Raw genomic sequence first — 18,085 nt, 5'->3', positions numbered from 1 at the left:
GCAGTGCTTGAAATGGAAACCCTTTCTGCAGTGCTTGAAATGGAAACCCTTTCTGCAGTGCTTGAAATGGAAACCCTTGCTGCAGTGCTTGCAATGCAAACCCTTTCTCTTGTGCTTGAAATGGAAACGCTTTTTCCAGTGCTTGAAATGCAAACCCTTTCTCCAGTGCTTGAAATGCAGACCCTTTATTCAGTGCTTGAAATGCAAACCCTTTCTCTTGTGCTTGAAATGCAAACCCTTTCTCTTGTGCTTGAAATGGAAACCCTTTCTCCAGTGCCTGAAATGCAAACCCTTTCTCTTGTGCTTGAAATGGAAACCCTTTCTCCAGTGCTTGAAATGCAAACCCTTTCTGCAGTGCTTGAAATGCAAACCCTTTCTGCAGTGCTTGAAATGGAAACCCTTTCTGCAGTGCTTGAAATGGAAACCCTTTCTCTTGTGCTTGAAATGCAAACCCTTTCTGCAGTGCTTGAAATGCAAACCCTTTCTCCAGTGCTTGAAATGCAAAACCTTTCTGCAGTGCTTGAAATGCAAACCCTTTCTGCAGTGCTTGAAATGCAAACCCTTTCTCCAGTGCTTGAAGAGGCTCAGACTCCAGTATTAAGCTTCCTGGCCAATCAGAAAGACTGGAAGGCTGCACTGGTAAAGTTTTTAAAACACAAACTGATGATCTGAAACTAGGGCTCATCATCCTCTTGTCGATTCCCCAGGGGTTTCTAGCATTGAAATCACTGGCTTTGGGCTTTAGAATTCCTGCCAAGTTCTCTGCAGCTGCATTGCTGGGAAAGACACCCTACTCAATGTGCAAGTCAACAGAGCAAACATTGCTGTTAAGCTTGCAATAACATCTCCAATAGTCCTGATAGTACCTGGTATGCATATGCATAAGCTTGGGGAAAAATAAATCTCCTACTTACTTCAACTTTACAGGTCCAAATCCTATAAACATCAGCTATTAAAATTGTATGTATACATGATGGTGTGTAAACTAACCTCCAGTGTGTGTGTGTGTGTTCCGTGTTTCCAGGAAAATGTTCACCATGACCCAGTGATGCTTTTAGAAACACACAATTGTTGGCCGCATTTTGTCGCTACACTGTCAAGTTTCAGCACATTGTTGGGCTGCAAGCAGGTGCCATTGTTGATTGGTGACTACAGCGATACAGACCCCTTTACTGTCTAATGCACCTGTCTGTAATACATGTCCCTTTGTATGCCCTGCTCCTTTAGTTTGTTGTAGACTGGCTGGTATGAGTGCTAGGATAAAGGTAGGAAAGATACTGCTCCCCAGTAAAGGCTGGTTCATACTCTTACGACCACCGGAGGCAGTCATGCAACAACAGTGTGACGCAACTGACTAGAGATGAGAAAACTTTAACTCTGACAACCAGCTTCCCTTAGATCACCAGGTAGTCACACGACTAGGAGACTACAAATGGCCCTCGGCAGGGGCCACACCATTGACGTATGACTCAGCCTTTAGGATGAAGGAGAAGGGTAGAACAAGAACAAGGGGGGTGGGGGGCATTATTGCAGGCATAAAGTTAACCCTAATTAATACGGCTGGGTATCGAGGTCTGTTTGTGCAGCATCGTTATCTGAGTAAAATGGAAATTTGCATTTCATTTGAGTGAACACTGAACAAGATAATGAATATTTCTCATTACTGATGAAGAATGCAACCACTGGCAGCGACACAGATATTCCAGACAGAGGTGACAATTTAGAACAGAACTACAAATGGTGTCCGTAAATGTTGACATATCTATGCAAATTAGGTTTTAATGAGACCAAGCCTGTTCGTCAAAAGGGTTGATGACATTGAAGACTATCTAATTAGAGATGCTTTTTGTTCTCTTTTGGCAGATTTATTTTCATACAGAACAGTATGGAGTTTACTAAGAAAATACTTTGGATATTTTTTAATAGTGATAAATTTAGAAACACTAATAGAAACACAACAAATGTTTCAAATATAAGTCTTTCTCAATGTCTCCAATCTTGCCTATGCAATTTCCACATTTTGCTTCATTCCTTTTCTTTCCCGATGGAGTGTTTCACTATTAAAGGGAGCAGCTAACACACAACCGTGCTGATGAGCCAGGACTGATGGTCTACGGAATGGCAGCTTTGAAACAAAGCCCTGCACTGTGAGTCCTACTAACTACATGACCACCGCATGTTCAACTGGGGTCACATCAGTAATAATAACTCAGTGTAGTGCTTACTAGAGGATTCTAAATCATACCGAGGGTGTGTTAGTAACCACCGCGTGTTCAACTGGGGTCACACCAATAATAATAACTCAGTGTAGTGCTTACTAGAGGATTCTAAATCCCACTGAGGGTTCCTGCAGTGGGACCTTTATTTTTAGTGGGAGCAGTGGTTTGCTGTCTAAAGGCAACATTTATTTTCTAGCTGTGCTTTTTTATTTTGCATTAGTATCTCTCTTCTATTTACACTCCTGCGTATTTGCTGCTCCATTGCTGGGTTCTGCTGTTTCCCCCACCCTAGTGGTTACCATTGCTGGTAAGAGATAGTCAGGGAGACAGTTCCACTGCCTAGCCCATGGAGAGGCTGAAAACGAGAAGGAGAGGAGGCATTACCGGCCTCCAGTTCCAGTTCATAGTGCTGCAGCAGGATTAATGGAAAATATTTTTTAAAGCTGTGGTTATTACGCAGGTTATTTATGTTCATGTGAAAATTTGTATTTAAAAAATGAACGGTAGGGAAGACACAAGTGACAGATAGAAAATGAACCTGCCAGCTTCAAATCATTTTTATTTCACAAGTTTCTATGCATGATGAATTCACAGACCTGACATTTGAAAGCAGAATAAACACATATTTCTTAGAAAACAATCTGTCTAACAAAATTTTATTTTTTTTAGGAAGCTTTGCAGTATTTAGCAGTGGATTTGCAGAAGTATTTATTTTAAATTTGTTTAACACTGCAGAAAGGGTTTGTGCAACACCCTTTAGAGCATGCTGAATTCTAAGTGCACTGCGTGCCCTCTTCACAAACATTTAGGGATGTATAAAGCACAGTGTGATATTGATTGTGATACACGGATATTGGTTGGATTGTCAACATGCTAGAGAATCAAACCTTTTTTGAATTCAACAAACCAAAGCTTTTAAATAACTCAGAGTTAAAGCTTTGTGATTGTCCTGCGTACTCTTTATCAAGTGCAGTTAAAACGGCTCACGCATGCCAGTTTTAAATATAAGCAATTGGTGTAGGCAGGATTCTGTTTACTATTAAAAAAAATTATTAAAAAAACACTCAAAAATACATCATCATGTCTGTCTAAATGGACTAACATTTATTTTTGCACTACTAAAGACATTTCTTTTTTACATATCCAGTGACCTTGTCTAACTTGCATTAGAACAATTAAATAAACTGCATATAAAAAAACACCAGTTAATGAAACATAACTATAGGTCCTATATAATGCTTCTATAGCAACAGGAGGTTAGTCACTCTACAATTTCCTGTTGTGACAGAATACTGTGACGATATCTTCAGGCACCAATAAATTAATGTTATAATTGCTATCCTGGATCCAGTCATTCAAAACTTCAAATTCAAATCTAATTTGACACATACTCATTAGTTTTGATTGTTCCTTTCATCAGCCCTTTCCTGTTTAATGATTCAAGCAGCATATTATTTCCATCACTGCCAAACATTTGTAGCATGGCTACAGATTACTTTAAACTTTATTTAATTGAATCTTTTTTTCGTTGATAGTTGTCTATGTGTAATTATCTTTTTTTTATTCCACCAAGAATTGCAAATAGGGCGGACATGTTACGGTTATTGGAAAACTGCTCGCTTACTAAAGGGGCTCGGTGCAGCCAGGGAAAAGACTCAGGCAGGTCAACCCATTAAGTCATGGACAAGTTTGGTAGAAAGTCAGGGTTTAGTTTCGCTTGTACTTTGGCTTTCATTTCCCTTCTATTTATTCAGTTTAATAAATGTATGCATATATATTTGAATTCTCAAAGTCCTTATTTAAGATAAAATGATGCTCGGATTAGGGTTTCAACTCAATTAGGCTTGGAGTTGGTATTTGAATCATGCTGCTCTGCTAGTTACCATAATCTTTTTCTATCGCTGTGTTGCTCTATAAAACTGGAAACTAATTACACTGAAATCTTTTTAAATAACTTAATCCCCATTTGTAAACACATACATATAAATATTGGTTTGGGTTCCTGTCAGGGCTTAGAATGCAATTATATTAAACATTATCGCAGTGATGAAAGCAGCTATAATAAACATTTTTATGCATTTTACAAAGAAATCCCAGATTAAGAGTCTGAGCTCGATGCAGGCCCATGTATAAGAAGTTCATAAGGTCTACACTAAAATAAATTCCAGTACCTACTGTTACTTCTTTAAGTCATGTGACTTAAACTCCTTTAATTTTACATGAGCTGGACTTGTAACCTAGTCTTCCACAGGTGAATGGCAGGAGAGGTGAGTGAATTTTCCCAACTCACAGAAACCACAATGTGTGCCCCCTGCCAAGATGGAAACCATAGCACTAAGCACAACTCTGAACACTGGGAGCTTGATATCTGTGAGAGTGAACACTGCTGCTGTGCAGGCTGGGTCTAGGCTTTTTAATAAGGTTATATTCATTCTCTCAGAAATGACGGGTTTACTACAGGCACCATATTTACAGCATTGTAAAACATGCTTTGTTTATGCTGCTGCCTACAAAGCATTCTCACAAGGTTTAATCCAATACTCTGTCATAAACATGTGCATTTTTAAAACTCAGGTTCTCATCAAACACGCAGTGTAGCTACCACTGCTGTATTCTAATGTGTTGGACCTTTTTTTTTAAATCTTAATTCGGTGACTGCCTATCGACACAGAAAACACCTCTCTAACACGGCTTAATGATTCATTAGTTTGCAATGACTGCAGAGTAGCTGGCATGCCTTGAGCTCAACAGAGGCAGGATCACATTTAAAGGGGTATACCCTGTAGGTCTTGAGCAGGTGGCTGCTTTTTAAATAGCCTTTTTAACAGAGTCATCCAAACAGTAGAGAGCAAGCACACAGGGCTGCGTGTTTCCTTAAGATGACTTCATTCAGTTCTGTTCTTGTGGAAAGACTACCACAGAAAGAATCGCATTCCATCTACAAATCGTACCCGAGACAACCACTTCACATGTGAAAATGTGTAAATCAGAATAACTAATGACATATCTACAAATGCCATTTTCTTGGTTTGTTTTGCTTTTCACTAACTCTAACTCTAGCTCTAAAAAAATATGTTTGTTAATATTTGCAGTCATTCTTAGTGCCTCATTGCAATTACTCATACACTTTTTGATAAGTCTGTGTTAAGTCTTGAATTCTGGTTGCTAAATCAACATCTCTGAGCTCTAGCAGAATACCTTACTAGGTTCATGTAAAACATCAAAACATGCTAGTTTGTTTTTCACTTACAAATGCATTTTCTTTCCTCTTGTGATGAACCCTAATTGGTAGTGTTCATCAAAGGGAAGTTCATCGTTATGTGGCGGCTGAGGCGATGCAACAAGCACACTGACGCAGGGTTTGAAGGAAATCCCCTTCTTAGTTACCTTTATTGTAGCTTAAGAGTTACATAACTTGGTTCCCCTCCCGTGGTATACAGGAGTTTGGGCATCCCGCTGCTACAGCACTAAATGGAACCAGGAGCAGAGCAGTGACACATACGCCCTCCCTCTACACTGAACTCTCCTTCTCTCCTCTAATCTCGCGTGATCTCCAGCACTCAGAACGAGGCATTCATACCATTAAATACAGTGCTGTATATAAACTGTTGCATCCTGGTACCTCACAGTTCAACCACTGGAGGGAGTTTAATCTCTGTTTAATCGGTCTAAAGCTGCACAGCTACATAGCAAAACTAGGCATCATCAAAATGATTAGAGAAACACCTCCTCATTGAGATTTAACAACCCATTGGAAACCCTTTTCATGTGTGATAACTCATGTATTATTAGCATTCGGGCAAGTGCTCACACGTCTGCATTGCTAGGGTTTGTTGGTGTATTCACATAGCTTTCATGAGAAATTGGGAAGTTAAATGAATAATTTAACTTTAAGTTTAAGTTTAAATGTGTGTGAAGGGGTGCTCCACCCCTTTATATATATTTATATATATATATATACAGTGCCTTGCGAAAGTATTCGGCCCCCTTGAACTTTGCGACCTTTTGCCACATTTCAGGCTTCAAACATAAAGATATGAAACTGTAATTTTTTGTGAAGAATCAACAACAAGTGGGACACAATCATGAAGTGGAACGAAATTTATTGGATATTTCAAACTTTTTTAACAAATAAAAAACTGAAAAATTGGGCGTGCAAAATTATTCAGCCCCCTTAAGTCAATACTTTGTAGCGCCACCTTTTGCTGCGATTACAGCTGTAAGTTGCTTGGGGTATGTCTCTATCAGTTTTGCACATCGAGAGACTGAAATTTTTGCCCATTCCTCCTTGCAAAACAGCTCGAGCTCAGTGAGGTTGGATGGAGAGCATTTGTGAACAGCAGTTTTCAGTTCTTTCCACAGATTCTCGATTGGATTCAGGTCTGGACTTTGACTTGGCCATTCTAACACCTGGATATGTTTATTTGTGAACCATTCCATTGTAGATTTTGCTTTATGTTTTGGATCATTGTCTTGTTGAAAGACAAATCTCCGTCCCAGTCTCAGGTCTTTTGCAGACTCCATCAGGTTTTCTTCCAGAATGGTCCTGTATTTGGCTCCATCCATCTTCCCATCAATTTTAACCATCTTCCCTGTCCCTGCTGAAGAAAAGCAAGCCCAAACCATGATGCTGCCACCACCATGTTTGACAGTGGGGATGGTGTGTTCAGGGTGATGAGCTGTGTTGCTTTTATGCCAAACATAACGTTTTGCATTGTTGCCAAAAAGTTCGATTTTGGTTTCATCTGACCAGACCACCTTCTTCCACATGTTTGGTGCGTCTCCCAGGTGGCTTGTGGCAAACTGTAAACGACACTTTTTATGGATATCTTTAAGAAATGGCTTTCTTCTTGCCACTCTTCCATAAAGGCCAGATTTGTGCAGTATACGACTGATTGTTGTCCTATGGACAGAGTCTCCCACCTCAGCTGTAGATCTCTGCAGTTCATCCAGAGTGATCATGGGCCTCTTGGCTGCATCTCTGATCAGTCTTCTCCTTGTATGAGCTGAAAGTTTAGAGGGACGGCCAGGTCTTGGTAGATTTGCAGTGGTCTGATACTCCTTCCATTTCAATATTATCGCTTGCACAGTGCTCCTTGGGATGTTTAAAGCTTGGGAAATCTTTTTGTATCCAAATCCGGCTTTAAACTTCTCCACAACAGTATCTCGGACCTGCCTGGTGTGTTCCTTGTTCTTCATGATGCTCTCTGCGCTTTAAACGGACCTCTGAGACTATCACAGTGCAGGTGCATTTATACGGAGACTTGATTACACACAGGTGGATTCTATTTATCATCATTAGTCATTTAGGTCAACATTGGATCATTCAGAGATCCTCACTGAACTTCTGGAGAGAGTTTGCTGCACTGAAAGTAAAGGGGCTGAATAATTTTGCACGCCCAATTTTTCAGTTTTTTATTTGTTAAAAAAGTTTGAAATATCCAATAAATTTCGTTCCACTTCATGATTGTGTCCCACTTGTTGTTGATTCTTCACAAAAAATTACAGTTTCATATCTTTATGTTTGAAGCCTGAAATGTGGCAAAAGGTCGCAAAGTTCAAGGGGGCCGAATACTTTCGCAAGGCACTGTATGCACTGTATTATTATTATTATTATTATTATTATTATTATTATTATTATTATTATTATTGTTGTTGTTATCGTTTTGTGTATTTATTTGCATTATGCATTACTGTTATGATTTGAGTATGTGTTTTACTTATATAGACGAAGACGTCTGTTATTGTAATTGCTGGGTTGTGTTTTGTGTCAGCAGGGAGGGGGTTAGATGCATTCCTCCCTGACAAAATACGTGGGAATGTAGCTGGAGCCTTAATGAGGTAATGCTTTAATCAATGGTTAATTAGGATTCCAGCCACATAATATAAGAGAGTTCAGACTCACCTGAGAGAGAAGGATGGAGGAGAGAGAAAGAAAGCAAATAAACAATTGCTAGCGTTGTCAGTGTTGCTGAAGGTATTCGTTTGTCCAGTTTATTTGTATCTTGGTTTTGTTTGGCCCTCGTGCCTTTTCATTTTGTGTTTAAGAATCGGTTTTGTTTGTTTTACTTTGATTCTTCTTTAATAAATACGCTGCTACAGCAGTTTGAGCCCCACATTTGCCTGTGTGTCCGTATTGCTTCCTGGCCCGTGACGTCACCACCACAGCCATCATTGTCATGATGTTTAATAAAGTTCCTGTGGCATTGTTCATCAAATGGTGATTAAAGTTACTAGCCACTGTGATTTTGAAAACGTATTTGTTTTGTTAAATCTGTGTAAAAGGGCTTTCACTTGAGTTCGGGACCTGCTCTTCATTTCAAGTTCCCTGCCATAGACATAAACACAATCTCAAAACAGATCAGCCAGCCTTTATAGGAGTCAGGGCTCTGCAATAAACAGCAGATTTGGATCCAAGACTCCAGTTGTAATTCTGTCAATACACAGCTGAGCACTGGAGGGCTCTGCAGCTTACTAATATAAAGACACTGGCTGGTCTAGCCTACCTTACATGTGTCTATGACAGGATTAGAGCACTGAAGAGCAGCTCCTGAGTTCAGGTAAAAACACCCTAACACAGACTTCTCAAACAAACATCATCAGTCATTCCAATAAGAAACACTCATTGAAAACAGCATACAAGTGGCGCATCCAGTAAAGGCGCTCCACGCGGAGCGCAGGATGTGCCCTATAGCCTGGAGATCGCAGGTTCGAATCCAGGCTATGTCACAGCCGATCGTGATTGGGAGTTCCTAGGGGGCGGCGCACAATTGGCTGAGCGCTGCCCGGGTAGGGAGGGCTTAGGTCGGCAGGGGAATCCACGGCTCACCGCGCATCAGCGACCCCTGTGGCCGATAGGGCACCTGTGGTTCTGCAGTGGAGCTGCCAGTTCTGTGTTGTCCTCCGGCACTATAGGTCTGGTAGCATTGCTGTGGATCCGCAGTGCGAAAAATGACGGCTTGGCAGGAGCACGTTTCGGAGGACGCATGCTCCAGCCACCGTTTCCCGAGTCAGCGGGGGGGTTGCGAGCGGTGGGCTGAGGATACAAATAATGATTGGGCACGCTAAATTGGGGAGAAAACCGGGGTAAAAAATTGGCGACGACTGAATTTATAAAAATAAAAAGAAAAAAAAAAAGAAAACAGCATACAAAGATAAGGGCAGTAAAACAATATGCTATCATGGCCTTAATTGCCGCTCGTTGTTGAGGAATGCTTTATATTTAGTCAGTAGCTATTGTGTCAATGACTCAATCATGCTTTAGATCAGTTTCTTTAGAGTCGATGTACAGACATCTTGAGGTCTAGTTCTGAATTGCAGATAGGTCAGTCTGTGTCAGAACTCCATGTTAAAGCCAACACAAGGCTTTAGAAATCTCACAAACTCCAGAGTCTGAACCTCTGATTGTAGAAGATACAAGCAGAACTGCCCTGAAGCCCCTCTGTGTGTGAGTCAACGGTGAAGTCATGCTGGTGAATCATTGCGCTCTCTCACAGACGTATGGTTCTGCTCCCAGACACTATCTCTTCATGCCTTGCAGCTGAGCTTCCAGAAAGACACTTTTCAGCTGTGACTGCAGGAAACTGAATTTAGAACAGCACTTATTAAACTAACAGCTCAGCACAACCTTGTGCAGGCCTGTGGAACTTCAAAAGGAATAAAACGAGTGAGGCATGAACATCGCTCCAGCAATCTATAACTCTGGAAACCTTTCTGGAGAACTGTGTACTGGATGTTACAGACAAGGTTAACAGATAGTGGAGACTCTATAAGATAAAGTCTACCAATCTACACAGAATGTAAAGAATAAGTCGCTTCAAATGTCATTGTCTTGTTTTCTTTATGCTGTTTGCAATCCTTCTGTTTTGTATAGTACTCTAGCTCTGTTCTGTACAATGATTCAGACTGGCTGTCCAATGCATGGCTCATTGAGCTCCACAATATGGCTCTGTAGCAGGGCTGGGGCCATGCACATAAGGAGGGGGTTTCTGTGATTATTATTGTAAATACCACTGTTGTGATTGAAGAAATAAATAAGAACAGGATTGGTTTTAATGGGGAACCTGACGGTCTGTGTGTAGCAGCCTGCCTGCTGTGCTTAGTTACAGGAATGAGCAGCGTGTGTGAGATTACCAGCTGCGAGCACCTAATCAGCAAGTGTGCGCGGTGCAGCAGAGCACCAGGAATAAAAGGGTCCGATTACACAGACCAAGGCTGCTGTAAAGCCATAGGGGTCAGAGCGCTGCTGCTGCCTGAAGCATCGGTCCGTCTGTGCTGCTGAACGACTGGGCTCAGGAAACGAAGCGACCCACTCTAACGGAGATCGAGCATATATCTGAGGTTGGAGTTGGGTGAACTGCCTGAAGGAGTTAGTTTCAGGATAGATCCCACCCAGTCTAGCAGACAGGTGTGGAAGCGGTGCCTCCATTTTGTTAGCGGAGTGGCGCACCCCATTTTTCATGGCAGCTTTATTTTGATAGTTTTTGTGATGTGTTTGTTTTGGTTTTTGTACTCTGGGCCGTATGTTCCACGTGAGCTGCCGTTGCTGATAGCGTCACATGGGGTTCCTCTGTGTGTGTGTAAATAAACCTGTGCACCTGCAGGGTGTGTCAATCCCAGCCTACTGTTTCCATCTCCTGTCAATCACGCAGCGAACACGCATGCACGTCATCCACGCATGTACTCCTTATATCACGGGTAGCAAGACCCCTGTTACAGGCTCTCTTCATTTAGAGGTAAAGAATCGCACTGAAGGCTGAAATTTGTTCAGTTGGAAGCGAGTTTCAATATTCTAATCCTGTCAGCTTCTAGAGGGCTGTGTGATAATGATGGCTCTACCTGTGTGATAATGATGGCTCTACCTGTGTGATAATGATGGCTCTACCTGTGTGATAATGATGGCTCTACACTGAACCTGATTGGCTGAGACCATCGGTGCACATTATAATTAAGTGGGAATTCATTGTAAAATTGAAACTCAACAAGAGTGACACTTAGCTATCATGCAACATGTAGCTTTGCTAATCCCACAACACCTCTTCTGGAATAATCCCAGTGAAACACTGGATTGATTCCAGTTCAGCCCTGATCACTGTGCCACTTTCTTGTGGATTGTTTTTGTTCAAGTTCCTCTTGCTCCTACTCCAGAAATCTCTTCGGACCCAGGTTGTGAACAGTGGCAGCCTGTCAACATCCCAAATACAAAAGCTTTTTAATAAAGTGCTTATTTCTACAACAGCTGGCATCAATGTACACTATACCTCTGCTAGTGTACAATTACCTGCTGTATGTTACACAGCAAACAGGTGCACAAACCCCAAACCCAAACCATACCGAATGCGGGTGACCTAAGGATTGGACAGAAGATGAAACTTCAGCTTCGATGTTTGTCAAACACCTAAATGTCAAGCAATCTGTCAAACTATAATTTCCAGCATGTTTCTGAATATTAAATTGTAACAACACACTACGTTCAAATTTGTAATTAAAGGTTCAGTGTACGCAAATGTTTACATTTTATGTAGCTTCAAAAATAGTACATTGATCCTCTATGGAATAGGAATGCGAGTCGATATGTGTTTACTGCACAAGTTTACTAGGAACGCTGTAATACTATAGCTAGGAGTTCAATGCTGTCTTGAATAGACTGAACAATATACATTGCATTGAAAGGTCTTGTCTGTAGACCATTTCAACTGTGCTTGTATTCTTTATTATTAGGCTACCCATTTGAATGCATCTTAACTTATCTCCACAGCTCTATTTCTCACTCAGAGAGTTGACCTTGAAAATATTATATTTTCATCCATCTGACACATTTGCTTTTCATTGCCAAGGACATTAATATAGTGTTGTTTATAAAGGAAGAATAATAACTATTATTCCCCCCAATAGTGTGTTTAGAAATACTGAAAGAAACGTAAGCTTTTGGTATTTGTAAAGTCGAATGAAGTTTGAAATTCAAGTTTGGTTCTTGGTCCACCAGAGGGCAGTATCTGTATATAGAGGGCACTGTGGTTGCATATGCTATTATTGTTTAAATGTGCATATCCTACCACAGCATCTGCACCTGTAGTGGAACAAAACTTTAGAGCTTATTATCCTCTGTCAAATAGAAACATCATTCAATATTCTCTTCAGAAGCTACCAGTGAGGCTCACGCTGAATCTGTACCAGTGGCTGGGCTGCCTTGTAAGTATTTCCTATATAATCCTGCAGTAAAGAAAGATGGGCCACATATTTTATGGATTACATTAAACCGTATGAATCGAAATCTGACATTTTGAGAAGGTAGCCTAATATTATTTCATGTGGAAGAGCAGTATGATAGCAAGTCATTAACTGAAGCACCTCATGTTTTACAAGGAGGAATCGTTGTGTCTGGGCACATAAAACACTTTTTAGAGGATCACGCTCCGGCAAATGAATGATATCTCCTGGAGACACCCAAAAAAATATTACTGCCAATGAACTCAGAAGCATGACCTCTACCTGCACTGGAAACCAAGAGCAGATCTTTGACGGTTTGTTGTTTTTTTTGTTCTCCATGTAGACTGGGTCAGTGGGAGTAGAGAGCACACCGCTTACAACCTTTCCATTGTAATGCCAGATGCGCTTTTATTCAAACAGCCAAGAGCAGGTCCCGAAGGTAAATGAAAATGAAACCTGGGAGGCTCTAAATCCAGTATCAACAAAACACAAAGACATCAATATTGCTGCCACAAATAAACTTGATCAGATTTGTTCAGTGATGACTTTATCATGAATTCCTGTTAAAATAGACACCAATATATCAGCCCCTGCACTTTGTTGGAAATGATATATATATAAAGAACCATCCAAAACATAGATCCTAATCACAAATATTCATGTTTTAAAGGTAAAAGCATCAAGCAGACAAACATTTTGACTAGTGCAGTCTTCATTGTACTTGTGCAGAAACGTTTGTCTGCTTGATAGAGTTTTGCAGCTATGGATACAGTATTAATGTGTACTAGTATTATTGTTATTTATAATATTAGGATGTCTATTAATATTGTTATTTTTCATTAGTAATATTATGCCAGTGTACACAGTAGCCCGTTCTCTGTCAGTCAAAATGCTTCATTTACAAGCAGCCCTATATAATAGCCTACTAGGTGAAGTAGTAGGCTCTAAAACACTGGAAGCATTTAAAAAAAGGCTAGATGATGTGCTTTTAACTTAGTTCCCCCCAGTAGGGGAGAATGGTTTGCTAACAAGGGACAAGCCTTATATATCCTTAAAGGACAGTGTCTTCAATCGTAAGTCAACTGCTCATAATAATCACCCATCCACAGAAGAGAAATAACAGACCTCTGTCATGAAAAGAATTCCAAGTTCAGTACAATTATTTGACATGAAGCGGCTCTGCTTTGCCCAGGGAGAGTTCACCCATGTGATGAGTGAGGTCATGCAAGCGCTCACCTAAATGTCATCTGGAAGGTCTGGCCCTGGTTCACTTGCTGGGTCTTGTTGTTGTAGCCGTGCAGCATCTCACCGAAGAGGGTGTCGTTGAGCCTGCCGTCCTGCCTCTGACACCTGGAGCCCTCGCAGGCATCTGAGAGCATGACACATGACCTGCCGTCTGCTGCCAGCCTGTACTCCTCCACACACCTGGCAATGCACAAGCACAGCTGTGTGACACTCTACCCGCTCCTTGGGGTCAGCACAGGATGACACAATGCTGCCAGCCTGTACTCCTCCACACACCTGGCAATGCACAAGCACAGCTGTGTGACACTCTACACGCTCCTCAGGGTCAGCACAGGATGACACAATGCTGCCAGCCTGTACTCCTCCACACACCTGGCAATGCACAAGCACAGCTGTGTGACACTCTACACGCTCCTCAGGGTCAGCACAGGATGACACTTATCACCCTTCCTCAAATGTGCTTTACTTGCTCTTATCTGCCCCCTATTTTACTGCATTTAATCCTGTACTTCAGAGTACTGTAATCTGCCAAGTGTTTAATCTGTAGTATTTTGTATTTAATCATATCCTGATGTAACTATCACTGACACTGTTATCTGCTGTATTATTTAATTGTATTTTGTCACACTTGTACTTGCTTGAACCAAAGTCATTGTATTTATCTTGCTCTTAATTAAATCATTACTTGTACTGTGATACTTGAAAGAGATATCATTCTGTGCAGCTTCTTTTCATAGTCCTCTTGTCTGAACTACACAAGTTGGGCAGATAAATTAGCTTTATCCAGTTAATCGAATAGCACAAACCTAAGAACATTTTTTTAGTTTAAGGCCAAAAAAGTAAACTCTAGCAATGCAGTTTCAAATGGTAATTACACAGTCATTTTTTCCACCCAAGGGTGTGATTAAAAGACTTGCTCAAATGCACTTACCCACAGAACATGAGAACATTGCTGGAGGTAAGGTCCTCGGGCAAGGGCACCAGTTGCTGAAGGCACAGCTGTTCACACCCCCCATTAAAACCATCCGAGCAGTCTGTGCCTTTGGCGTAGTCATAGCAACCAGTCCCATCCTTCATTGGCCTCAGACCTGCCGGACACTAAAGAAAACAATTTGAGATTAAAACGAGCAAGACCCTGACATTTACTACAAAGACTTTCTTATTAATATTCATTCATACGCACTACTTGTATATAGAAATCAGCAGAATGTGCACGCTGTCTCTTTAGTATAACAAAAACATACATATCCATTTAATGAGATTATGAGATTTTAAATATTTATCTTCCAAAATGATTGGTCTACAATAATGTTGCTTTCATTTTAAAGGAGAGCTCATCCTTCATATCCTGATTTGTGCCATAATTCCAGGTAAATGATTCCATTCTTCTGAGGCTCTGTCACAGGGACTGTCATTACTGTTATCATGTTTTAATGATATTTCCATGTAGAAAAATACTCCCTTCGCACAGGCCAGAGCTTATGATTGTTAACAACACAATGTGATGACAAAACGATGCCTTAATGCTTCAGGAACGTTGTTTGCTTGTGAAGCATTAAATGGCATCCAAAGGGTTTTTCTGCAGACTTGACATTCAAAGAAAACGCTCTGTTCACCATCTGTTTCTTTTCTACCCTCGGTCCCTTTACTGTCAGCCTTCTCCTACTCCTCGTAACACTTCCTGCGGTGAGTACAGTGCGGTAGAGAGAGGGCTGCGTGCACTGGACATTCATTAGTGTTGCCATAGTCCTGAGGAAAACAACTATTTATCAATACTGCATCTTCAGTGCTGTTCATTAAAACAGGATGCTTCTTTTCATTTGACGTTTTACACATTTGTTAATGAGTTCCTTTCTAGTACACTCCGTTCTATACAGGTAATGCACATGCTACTGTTTAACTAGACTAATTAGTTCAATTAACTCATAAATTCCCAAGCCATATACAATATATTTGGACTTGTATCAGCACTTCAGGTTTTCTTATGACATCATCTGTTGTTGGTCAGGTTAACTCTTTAGTTCCCTTCAGGGATGGGAAGTGGAAACAAATGGGCAAACTTGTTGCTGAAGCAATTCACAGCACAATCCACAAAGCAATATTCAACAATACTTGAATTAAAAGAGGTGAGCATATTGTATAGAAGTCCTGAAGGGTGTTTTGGACAGGTCTGGAGAGTATGAATGGTGGGCACTGGAAATGACGGCAGGGTATGGTATCATTGTATTCCTACTCGTTCAGCTCTCTACAGTTTGTTTATGGTTCAGGGTCAGTTCCCTATTAAACTGTTCCCTTTGTGTCACTGGTGATTAGGTAAGGTTTTATTGTATTAGTTATCATGGAGCAGACCTGGTATGAATAACAGTTATTTATAGCTGCGTGGTACAGTGCCCTCTGCAACCCCTGATGATGGTCCTAAAATCATCACAGTGCCTCTAACTCCCCGAAAGTGTCTTTAAATGTGCATGTGTGTATCCTTGTGTGTGTGTGTATCCCTATGTGTGTGTATCTATGTGTGTGTATCCCTGTGTGTGTATCCCTATGAATGTGTATCCCTGTGTGTGTATCCCTATGTGTGTGTATCCCTGTGTGTGTGTATCCCTGTGTGTATCCCTGTGTGTGTGTGTATCCCTGTGTATCTTTGTGTGTGTATCTATGTGTGCGTATCCCTGTGTGTGTATCCGTGTCTGTATCCGTGTGTGTGTGTGTATCCCTGTGTATATCTTTGTGTGTATCTATGTGTGCTTATCCGTGTGTGTATCCCTGTGTCTGTGTCCCAGTGTGTGTGTATCCCTGTGTGTGTATCCCTGTGTCTGTGTCCCTGTGTGTGTGTATCCCTATGTGTGTGTATCCCTGTTTGTGTATCTTTGTGTGTGTATCTATGTGTGCGTATCCCTGTGTGTGTATCCCTGTGTCTGTATCCCTGTGTGTGTGTATCCCTGTGTGTATCATTGTGTGTGTATCTCTGTGTGTGTATCCCTATGTGTGTGTATCCCTGTGTGTGTGTGTATCCCTGTGTGTGTATCCCTGTGTGTGTGCATCCCTGTGTGCGTATCCCTATGTGTGTGTATCCCTATGTGTGTGTATCCCTATGTGTGTGTGTATCCCTGTGTGTACCTATGTGTGTGTATCCCTGTGTGTGTATCCCTGTGTGTGTATCCCTGTGTGTTTTACTGTGTGTATCCCTATGTGTGTGTATCCCTGTGTGTGTGTTTCTACTCAGATCTACAACCTGAAGCTTATGAATCAAACCTATCAACAGTGGCTTGCATGTAAAATTTGAACATTTTCCTGTCAAAACTTGCTTTATGCTTCATTTTGTGATGCTTTGATGCGCATGTTTTTGTTTATGTTTTTTTTTTTTTTTTTTGCCCAGAGCATCTCAGACACTGGGAGCTCCACAATCCAATGTGCAAGCAGACAGGCCACATTCATCAAATTCATGTACTATCCAAAACACGTCTGTGCAGTGCAATGCAGGAGAGAGATGTGGTAATAAAGGTGCCAAAGTGAAATCCCAAGCCTTGGGGTAGGAGTAGGCTTTGATGAAGCTCTTAAGCTTTTCAAAAGTATAATAATGCTTTCATAGTCTGAAGATATCAATGTTATAAATCAAAGCAGTCTGTGAAGCAGAGACAGTTATACATACGGAAGGTTAAGCTTTGAAAAGGCATTCAGTGTTGAGAAGCGGAAACAACAAATAGGTCTTCCCTGAATGAAGAGGAATCTAAAATATGTACCTTTTTAATTTACATTATTAAATAGTTACCTTTCTTATCACAAGAATTTGAGTGAATCTTAGTCTGTCAAATAGCATTATATGCTGCGGCCTACTGTAAACTTTATGAGTTGCTGTGGCAGGGTGGAAGCTCTGCTGGTATAAGGGGGGGGTGTGTGTGTGTGTGCGTGCCTGTGTGCGGGCGTGCCTGCCTGCGTGCGTGTGTGCCTGCCTGCCTGCGTGCGTGCGTCCGTGCCTGCGTGCGTGTGTGTGTGTGGAGAAACACGTGAGAATGTAGCCACAGGTGTATAAAATGGGGAATCACGGGTGGTTTTAGGAGTCGATGTTGGAGAAGGTGAGAGGAGAGTTCGAGCTGGTGGGGGTTGTAGTGTTTAGGGGAGTACAGTGCCGTGTTTGATGGGAATGGTTTAAAACCACACGGTGTATTTAAAGGGTTTGCATTGTATTGCTTTGTTTAACTGTTTGTTTTAGTCACAGTGCCTCTGTTGTTTTCTACCTGTGTTTTGTTTATTGTTTTATTATTTATATTAAAAGTGTGCATTAGCACTTAAACTTGCAACTTCTGTCTCTGGGCTTCGTTCCTGTCAGTTACCAGCCTTGGCTGTGACGCTATCCTGTTAGGGTTTCATACAATGCTCATCCAGTCTTTCTGTATTTCAATCTGTTTTCAGCA

The 18,085-nt window shown here is 41.2% G+C and overlaps 1 protein-coding gene across 2 annotated transcripts in view; it reads right to left on the bottom strand.

Moving 5' to 3' along the window:
- LOC117422289 (astrotactin-2-like) overlaps nt 1–18,085 on the bottom strand; it is a 643,010-nt gene that overhangs the window by 235,084 nt on the left and 389,841 nt on the right. For both annotated transcript variants that reach the window (XR_009307362.1, XM_058987183.1), the window contains exons 11-12: nt 14,605–14,771; nt 13,665–13,853 (exon numbers count right to left, since the gene is read on the bottom strand). Coding sequence is in view for 1 of the 2 variants with exons in the window: in XM_058987183.1 (XP_058843166.1) it covers nt 13,665–13,853; nt 14,605–14,771 (356 nt within the window). In the remaining variant the exon portion in view is untranslated. The remainder of the gene's footprint in view (nt 1–13,664; nt 13,854–14,604; nt 14,772–18,085) is intronic.

This window comes from Acipenser ruthenus, chromosome 15 (genome assembly GCF_902713425.1).
Source record: "Acipenser ruthenus chromosome 15, fAciRut3.2 maternal haplotype, whole genome shotgun sequence".
NCBI classification, from domain to species: domain Eukaryota; kingdom Metazoa; phylum Chordata; class Actinopteri; order Acipenseriformes; family Acipenseridae; genus Acipenser; species Acipenser ruthenus.
Note: the sequence above shows the minus strand (reverse complement) of the source record. Positions and strands in the feature narration are given on the sequence as shown.